This window comes from Cygnus olor, chromosome 1, assembly GCF_009769625.2.
Source record: "Cygnus olor isolate bCygOlo1 chromosome 1, bCygOlo1.pri.v2, whole genome shotgun sequence".
In the NCBI taxonomy this organism is placed as follows: Eukaryota; Metazoa; Chordata; class Aves; order Anseriformes; family Anatidae; genus Cygnus; species Cygnus olor.
In genome coordinates, this window is record NC_049169.1 from 54,122,347 (window position 1) to 54,131,713 (window position 9,367).

Below are 9,367 nucleotides of genomic sequence, written 5' to 3' on the forward strand. Positions count from 1 at the left end.
TGCTGGGCAAGATGAATGGCCACCTTTCTGTGAGCTGCCTTAACGGTGCTGCGAAGCTCCTGCGGGTGCTGTGGCTGTAGTATTGCCTGAGTTAGAGAAGCATGGAAAGACCCTGAGGTCAAATATGGAGAATTTTCAAACAAAAACCCCAGCGTGCTTTCTGGTTTACCTGGGGTGTTATTTCAGTGTTTCCATTCTTATTTGCTTCCTCTTTTTCTTCCAAATAGCAAAGCCAGCCCAAGTCTACCAGTGAGAAGTCTCAGCGCAGTAAGAAAGCCAAGGAGTTGAAGCCGAAAGTCAAGAAGCTTAAATATCATCAGTATATCCCCCCGGACCAAAAGCAGGACAAGGGAGCTCCTCCCATGGATTCATCCTATGCCAAAATACTGCAGCAGCAGCAACTCTTTCTCCAGCTTCAGATCCTCAACCAGCAGCAGCAGCAGCACTACAACTACCAGACCATCCTGCCAGCTCCACCGAAGTATGGGTCCAAAACGCCAGCTCTCTCTTAGGGACGTGCTTGCCCAGTGCTGTTATCAACAAATTGTGTTCTGGGTGTGAGGTGTGAGTCTTGGGTTACAGTGGGCCTCAAAAAGGGCCAGTGTCAGGAGGATGGATCTAGCCAAAAGCATGGGTGCGCTTTCATGTCTGGGGTGGCACTTGTGTTTCTGAACGAGTGTGATTGTTGACATAGATACCTAGATCCTCTTGATTGGCTTCTCGTGCACTGAGGGCCTCCAGTGCCTTTCCACCTCGGTTTTGATGCCTGGGGCTTCTCTTTCGCTGCAGGCCTCCAGGAGAGCAGCAGAGTGGTGCCAGTGCCCCTGCCGTACGCAATCTCTCTGCCACAGTCAGTAGCACCTCTTCAGTATCCTCCGGTTCCAGCGGGCTGATGCGACAGAACAGTAACGCTGCAGTGGGCAAGCCAGGCCCTCTCCCTGCCAACCTAGATGAGATGAAGGTAAACGGTGGTGCTGCTGGCAGTCCTGTGAAACTGCACGGCCCTTTTTTTTTTTGGCCATTTTCAGTGGGGAGTCAACGCTGAGCAATGTTGCTGCCCCAGAGCAGAGCTGGCAGGAGCTGATGATAAGGGCTGGCGTTGCTGCCCTGCAGTTTGTACCGAGGTGCGGGCGTGTTGGCCTGCAGGGGGTCACTTGGCCCTTTCCCTGTGGCTCTGGTAGCTGTTAACAGTTGTTCTGGTTATAGCGCGTGCTCTCTTAATGTTGCCTTCTTTCCCCCCCATCAGGTGGCAGAGCTGAAGCAGGAGTTGAAGCTGAGGGCCTTGCCTGTCTCGGGCACAAAGACGGACCTGATCGAGCGTCTCAGAGCCTACCAAGAGCAGAACGGTGCGGCCGGCCCAACCACCCCCACTCCCAAGCCCAGCGCTGCAGCCATTCTCCCCAAAGCTGCCGAAGTGGTGGTGGCCTTCCCTGCCGCCAGGCTGAGCACGGGGCCAGCCCTGGTCACCACGGGCATTGCACCAGCAGAAGTGGTCGTGGCCACAGTCACCGGTAGCAGCGTGATGAAGTTCGGCAGCACGGGCTCGACTCCTCCCGTTTCTCCCACTCCTTCTGAGCGCTCGCAGATGAGCACGGGGGACGAGAACTCGGCCACCGGAGACACCTTTGGAGAGATGGTGACCTCACCCCTGACCCAGCTCACCCTGCAGGCCTCTCCAGTGCAGTTTCTGGTGAAGGAAGAAAGCTCCAAGCCTTCCTCCTGCAGCGTAAACGCGGCACCCAGGTCAGAGCGGTGCGGCACTGGTAACAGCAGAGATGCAGAAGTTAGGGACAAGGACCAGATGCTGCAGGAGAAGGACAAGCAGATTGAGGAACTCACCCGCATGCTGAAGCAGAAGCAGCAGCTGGTTGAGATGCTCAGACTACAGCTGGAGCAGGAGAAGCGCTCTCAGCAGTCACTACCGGCCCCAGCGGCTGCGGGAGAAAGAGCAGCCCTCGCCTCCAGCCCAGCAGCGTTCGGCATCCAGGTGAAGAGCGAGAACGGTTTCCTGAGCTGCCAGTCCGCAAAGCCAACCAGTGGCCAAACCGACCAATTCAGCCCCGCACCAGCCGCTAGCCAAATGGACACTTCGAATCCAAGCCCAGTGCCAAAGAAAGCCGTGATGGTGAAGCAGGAGGTGCCAGCCGCGGAAGCAGAGCCCCCGTGCCAGTCCCACAGCCCGCGGCTCTTCCTTGGCCAGCAAGGGAGCGCCCTGAGCGACCTGATCAAGGGCAGCCCGCCCCCCACCCTCATCACCGACTCCACCGGGACCCACATCGTGCTCACCGTGACCAAGCAGAGCGCCGAGAGGCAGGGCCTCTCGCCCCACGGGAAGGCAGGGAGTAGCTGCCCGGCCTTGCAGGTAGGCGAGGCTTAGGTCCCATCCCTAGGGTCCAGGTTACCATAGGATGACTTCGTACGTTGGGAATTCAGTTCAGTAAATACTAAAAGAAATGGTCGAGTCGCTTGCTCTGGCAGTTCCTGGCTTTGCAAAACAGAACGGTGTAAGTACATCTTCACCAAAAAGACAGGAATTTGGCAATGATGAGCTCTGTGCGGCAGTGCACGACCGACTGTGTGCATCACGGGCTGTTCAGCACTCCTGTAAACACGTGGTTCTGCCTTTAGTCAGGCAGGATCTTGGGCGTGGAGGACAAAGGTTTGCTGCCACATTCGACTACTTTTTGAAAGAACAACTGTGCCTGTGGTATTAGAAAAAACAGGGTGTATTTCACCTCTTGTTCTTTATTGGAGAGATTGCAGTCAGAGTGATAGATAGATCACCTTGTCTACTGAGAGCTGAAATCAGGCCCTGAGAACAGACGTTCTGCTTTTTGACTGCTCTTTGTTTTAATGCACATCAATATTTCAGTGCTAGTGGAGCCTTTCATCAGCAATGGTGCACTATTCCCCTCTTGGCATGAATCCAGCACTTAACAGAAGTGTTCTGAGTGCTTCTTCCAGGAAGAGATAAATATGTTTTATGGCATAAGTTAAACTCCAGCATCCTCCGTGGTATCAGAGAAAATTTCCATTCTGTGCTGCCACATTTCTTGCACCTTCAGCAGGGCGAGTGGCAGCATCCACCGTCAGTGACAGGCTGCGTTTGCTGCGTAGCAGGTGAGACGCAAGTCAGCCAAATGTCAGCAGTGTGTCACCCCGCGTAGCACAGGGTTTCTCACCTGCGCTCCAGCTGCTGCTCCAGAAAGGCCCGGGTCAGGGATAGGTCCTGTGTTAGGTCTGCCAGCCCCTGAGGGAAGTCGTGGAGCCCAGGGAGTTAGAGCGGCACCACCTCCTCGGTTAGGACACAGAATCCCAGCCCAGTTTGATTTCGCAGCTTGGTGAAACAGAATGGTTGACTGAATTTCCTAAAGTTAAAGAGCGAGGAAAGCCAGACTTCATACACCCTTTAAGAAACACGAGCCTTGCTCCCTGTTGGGCCTGGGGAACAGCTTCTCACCGATACCCTCTTCTTTCCAGAGAGTACAATCATCGCCCGCTAAAACTTCCAGCCAACCGCAGTGTCAGCTACCTGCAAGCACTCCTCAGCAGCCCACGCAGCAGAAGCAGCAGCAGCAGCCCACGCAGCAGCAGAAGCAGCAGCAGCAGCCCCGAGGACTAAACCAACCTGTCAGAAAGGTAGCTTGCTGCCTGCTCGCGTTTCTTCCTTGTTTTCCTTTGCCTGCTGCCAGGGTTTGTAGCAGGGGTGGGAGGGGAGCACACACACACACACAGAGTCGTGGTCAGAGACCATCATCACAGCAAGTGAGGTCTCCCAGCACCTTCTCCTGCAGCTGGACAGAACACCAGCTGGTGTTTTAGACAGGAGCTTTCTATCGATTAAAAAGGATGACAGACCAGAGCAGGCAGCCTTGGTTCGCAGCGGTGTCCCCAGTTCTTGAAGGAGTGCTGCTGAAATGAAGAGGTGGTTACTGCACGGAGAGAGCTGCCAGAGGGTGGTGTGGGCAGGATCTTTGCTACTGAATGTGGCGTCTCAGCTTTGAGAAGGGCAAAAGGATGTGGCCTTTACTGTCTGGTAGAGATGAACATGCTGTATTTCTGTTCTCGTGCCTTCAGCATACCTGTTAATTATGTCTTTGTGAAGCGCAATGCGGGATCAGGAAAGAGAGCACCTCTGCCTTTACCCCTCCTCCGAGTGACAGCCCTAAAGAGCCCCTGCTGTGCATCTCCTCCTTTTCTAGCCCACATCAGGGATGACTTAGCTCGCTCTTTAACATGTAATTAAGATAAGAGAGAGAAATACTTCTGTGAAGAGTTTTTAGAGCTTGGAGGATCATTTCTGGGTCAGGTCCTAGAAAGGATGTGAAGATAGGAGCCCTTCCTAAGTGCAGTCAGAGTGGGATGTCCACTTTGCTCAGAGTCGGTGCCTTGGTTCACTTTGAGGCTTTGTGGAGAAGCAGAAGGTAAACGAAGGCACCATTTCCCCTCAGACTCCCTTAGCTCGCGTGCTGCGGAGGCACCTGTAGTGACTCTCCTAATCCTTTTGCCTCCCTGTAGGGTCAGAAGCCAGGCCTGCAGGTGGTCACAGGGCAGCAGCCCCACACCATACTGTCTTTCTCAGCACCTCCAAACCTGCAGCCCTTCTTCCTCAACGGTTTCCACAAAGGGTCCCTGAAAACTGGTGCTCCTGGCAAGGCCGGCCAACCCAGTGTGCCAGAAAAGGTACCCCCCAGCACATCCCAGTGGCCTCTGCCACAACGCCAGTTTCCAGCCCCTCTCACGTGGAGAGCAGACCCCAGAGCAGCTCTGCCAGCAGGGGTTGCTCCTCTCCACGCAGGCCACAGAGCAGATGACGTGCTTTCCAGGGAAAGCGGGATGGGGAAGAGCTTCAGTACGTACGAGCGCTCAAACCACCATTGGGCTGCTCTCTGGGGATCGCTGCTCTGGCGGAGCAAACTTCGGTTGGATCACTCACAACCCCTGCAGAGCCCCGAGCCACACTTGAACATTTCGTATGGGCAGTTGTGTGCTGATTCATCTGGTAAAGCTGAGTCACCAGCACCGCTTCCTGCAACGCTTGGGGTTTCCTTTGGAGATCTCTGGTACTGCTGAGTGCTTTGGTGCTCTCCGCCTACCCTCAGGCGGTCGGTGAAATTTGCTGCCTAGGAGGCCTGATCGTGTCGCCAAAGCAGGCACTGCAGGGAGAGCGAGGTGGGGGAAAAGAGAGGTCCTGGCTCTGTCGTGTGTGCGGAGGAGGCTGAACAAAGCAAGGGAAATGCCTTCTCTCTCCAACGTCCTAGAGGAGTTCCCCCACTTGGACAGATGGAGCTCTCCCCATCCAGGAGCAGCCTGTTGGTGGTTTGTGGCGTGGTTGCTTTGGTATTAAAAATACCAGCGAGAGATTTCCAGCTGAAAGGGAGGGGAAGTCTGCCTCACTCCCCCGCAGTCAGCGCGTAGCGCACAGAGTACACGGAAGGAGCCAGGCTGCTGGGAGCAGCACGGTGCAGACCTCAGCAAGGGGTGGGGGGGTGGGGGGGCGGTGGTCTCTCAAAGCAGCCGTGAGCTTTCCCCTGATCGTTCCTTCTGCCTTTGCTCTAAACAGCCCTCATCCCAGCCTGGCTCTCCTGCTGCCCCCTCCCCATCCCACATGGACCTGGAGCAGCAGCAGCAGCAGCAGCACACGTCGCTTTTTGGAACTCCTCCACCTCCTCTCCCTGTTCCCTCGGTCCCAATGAAAGAGCCACCAGGCTATGAAGAGGCCATGAAGCAACAGCCAAAGGCCCAGGTGAGAGCAGTTCTTCTCCTGTTCTCCTTGGAGAGCAGGTGAAAGGTTGCTGTTGTGAATCCCCTTAGATGCCTGATCTGGGCCAGTAAAAGAGAACGGAGACGAAACTCTCCCTTTCTCCAAATGCCTTCCGGGGGGTTTGGGGAAGATCCCAACACACCGGTAGAGATCCCAGCTGCTCACTGCCTGGTTCACAGAGCGGTTGCTGACTGCACCTTCCTGTCCAGTAACAGCCTGGGGTTACGGAGGTTCTGGTGCCGTGCCTCTGGGTGCTCCTCGTGCGGTAACAGCCCCAGGCCCGGTACCTAGGAAGCTAATCCGTCCCTCTTCCTCCCCAGGAGAACGGCTGCTCCAGCCAGCAGATGGATGACCTGTTCGATATCCTCATAGAGAGTGGAGGTAAGGAGACGAGGCAACACTTCCCAGCCTTTGGGCTCGAGCCTGGAAATGACGGAGCGCTGCCGGGAGCGGCTGTCACGGCTCTTTGCTCCCGTGTCCCTGGCAGTCATTAAGGCACCCAGGGAGACGTCAGCCAGGCATTAGTATGATTAAAACGCTTCTTGGTGGCTCTGCTGCATCAGAGCCGGGCACATCTTTTCTGCGATACTGGCCAGAGCTTGAATTCCCCGGGGGCGAGCTGCAAACCCCTTCAACAAGCCGAGCGCAGGCACAGGCAGAGCCTCCTTGTCCCGTCTGTGGTCAGCGGGGGGGGGGGCTCAAGCGCGGGGTCCCCGCTGCCCGGCTGGGTGGGAGGGATCCTGCCGCTGTTCGGCCGAGCTTCTCCTCACCCTGCCCTGCGCGTTTGCTCCCTGCACAGAGATTTCTGCTGACTTCAAGGAGCAGTCGTCCCCAGCTGGAAAAGACCCACCCGCGGCCCCCGCCTGCTCCTCGCCGCCCAGCAGCCACCATTCCTCGGAGCTGGCGGTGCCGGGCTCCCTGGGGCAGCCGGTGCCCGTGGGCCGGCTGGAGGACTTCCTGGAGAGCAGCACCGGCCTCCCGCTGCTGACGGCAGGCCACGACGGGCCGGAGCCCCTGTCCCTGATTGATGACCTCCACAGTGAGATGCTGAGCAGCTCGGCCATCCTGGACCACCCGCCTTCACCTATGGACACCTCGGAATTGCACTTTGCTCACGAGCCGGCCGGGGGCATAGCCCTGGATCTGGCTGAGGCTAACTTGGACAGCATGGACTGGCTGGAGCTGCCGGGGGGGTCCGTCATGAGCCTGGCTCCCCTCAGCACCGCGGCTCCCAGCCTCTTTTCCACAGACTTCCTTGATGGACATGATCTGCAGCTGCACTGGGATTCGTGCTTGTAACTCTGTGAGCAGAGACCGAAGGGAACGGGTGTGGGAGGGCACGGGCATGCAGGGGGAAGAGGCCAGTCAACCAAAAAAAAAAAAAACCCACAAAAAAAAAACAAACCACAACAACAAAAAAAAAAAGAAAGGCGCTCCTAGTATTTGTACTCCTCCCCCAACAGTGTCCTTCCTGCACGAAGCTGGCAGCGGGGCAGGCCAGGGAGGCTGCAGCTCCGGGGCTGGCGGCCTCTCCGTGCTGCCTGGGCCAGCTCTGGTGAGAAGGGAGCCGGCAGCCCCTCTCCCTCCCGGCAGGAGCAGCGCGCTGGGCACGAGTTCCCTCACGCCTTGCTGCAGGACGTGGCAGGATTGGTCCCGAGCCCATCCCAAAAGCAGCACCCGCTCCTTGCTGGGACGGCAGCTCAAGGGCCTTGCGCGGCCGCGGCACGGCACGGCACGGCACGGCTGGCTGTTTAACGGGAGGCTGTCGGGGACGGTCTGGTCTGCCGCAGGGCTGCGGGGAGCTGGGCAGAGCAGGCACCTTTTCCCAAAGTAGCCAAAGGAAACCAGGGTTTCCCACCGGCCTGGTACTGTCTAAGCTGGTTTCCCAAATACTGCTGAGCTTGGCAGAGGCCTGCCTGCTGCTTCACTTGCTTTGGGCTGCGAAAATGGTTCTGTTTTTTTTTTCTTTTTTTTTTTTTTTTTTTTTTTGTGTGTGTGTTTTTTTTTTTTTTTTAAGGTGCTAAAATCCAGATCCTTGTGTGTTAAATCTGTCCATCGCTGCCCCCGGACCTCTGGCTGTGCCTGGAGCCCAGCCTTCAGGCGCCCCTCGTCCCCAGCCCCCCAGGCTGAACAGGGCATCAGCCTGCGGTGGGATTAGGGGCAAGAGAGCAGCCGCGTGTCCTGGGGAGCGTGTGGCAGGGCACAGCTAGCAACGAGCAACATATCATTAGGGGCCACGTGCAATCTCTCTCCTGCCTTCAGCTGTGCTGTTACTCCCTGTAGCAGGTGCCTCAAGCTTAAGGAGCTCCCCCCCAAACCTCCAAATCGGCGCCCGTGCCCCGAGGAAGGCTGTCAGGGCCAGCAGGCAAGGAAAGGGAAGAGGCACTGCCCCAAGGGCGTGGGGTGTGCGGCACGATGCACGACCTAGCTCAGGATTGCGGCTACTGGGGGGGGGGGCGGCTTTCTGGGGAGAAAGTAAGGGGCAGCTGCTCTCGGCTCCGCTGCAGCAAAACCTCAGTGCTTCTCTGCAGGCCTGTGAGGGAAAAGGTAAAAAAGCAACCTCGCTGCTCCCTGCGAGCTGCTGCCCTGCGCCCAGCCTGCTTCTGCCCCACAGGGACCCCGGGCTGGTGCTTCAGGGTAGCTGCCGCGTGGGGAGCGGGATGTGACGCTGTTACTGCTTGTACAGGGAAGGGGGGGGGGTGTTGGGATCCCAACCCTGCCGCTCTCTGGCGTGCCTGGCACTTCAATCCCTGCATTTGATAGAGGTCCTGCAGCACGGCACTGCCCAGGAGAGAAGCAGCTCAGCTGAGCCCCCGGCAGCCGCGCGGCGAGCCCGGCTCTGGCCAAGCTGCATCAGGGCAAGTCAGGCTGGGGCACGAGGGGCAGCGCCTTGTGAGCCCACGCGGCCGGAGGTGCCGGCTCTGCTCGGGGAGCGGCAGGACGAGCTGCCTGCCTGGTCATGGCACCGTGAGGCTGCCGGTCCCCCAGCCCGTGGGTGCCTGCCGGAGGGCCTTGCTGCAGGGGCGTGGGTACCCCGCGGCAGGGCAGGTACACCGGCAGCCCCGCACGCATTCACTATCAGAAGCCAAGCAGGCAGCTGGGGAGGGAAAATGGGGTGAAACGCCTGCTTTCCTGAGCCCTATTTGCTCGTTAACTACATGTGGAGCCACTTTCTTAATCATTTGCAGGGGAAGCCTGCTGGCAGCTGCCCTTCTTTCTGCCCCCCCCAGTTGCTTAAGCTCCTGTCCTGTCATGAAAATCAGAATAACTGGGACTGGTGGAGAGCTCCCCCTTGCTCCTTCCCTATATCACTTCCCTGGCCCTGCACCATTTTGGTGGTTGCTCCTGGAGCGAACTGGGCAGCAGGCGCCTGGTACGGAGCCGTAGAGCAGCGAGCGCAGCAGAAGTTATGTTACAGAGCTCCCAGCAGCTCGGGGCTGCCTGGGGGCCGTGCTCTTTGCAGCACAAAATTTTGGAGACTGGGCAAGGGCTGTGTTATGTCCTGTTCCCCCCCCCCCCCCCAGCCCGGCAGCTGCCCAGCCATGGGACCATGTGGGCACAGGAGGCAAGTGGTTTCTTATGAGGAAAGTATGGTGGTGTGGT

General features: G+C 57.8%; 1 protein-coding gene across 5 annotated transcripts in view; it reads left to right on the top strand.

Moving 5' to 3' along the window:
- The window catches only part of MRTFA (myocardin related transcription factor A), a 93,940-nt gene extending 86,500 nt beyond the window's left edge, over positions 1-7,440 (top strand). For 3 of the 5 annotated variants that reach the window (XM_040558702.1, XM_040558694.1, XM_040558687.1), the window contains 7 exons: positions 228-481; positions 790-961; positions 1,247-2,362; positions 3,481-3,639; positions 5,564-5,746; positions 6,085-6,145; positions 6,564-7,440. In XM_040558702.1, coding sequence (XP_040414636.1) covers positions 228-481; positions 790-961; positions 1,247-2,362; positions 3,481-3,639; positions 5,564-5,746; positions 6,085-6,145; positions 6,564-7,063 — 2,445 coding nt within the window. In that variant the 3' untranslated portion in view covers positions 7,064-7,440. Of the gene's footprint in view, positions 1-227; positions 482-789; positions 962-1,246; positions 2,363-3,480; positions 3,640-4,518; positions 4,684-5,563; positions 5,747-6,084; positions 6,146-6,563 lie in introns of all 5 variants that reach the window. The other 2 variants (XM_040558683.1, XM_040558674.1) reach the window with 1 other exon arrangement.
- Positions 7,441-9,367: the final 1,927 nt, after the last annotated feature.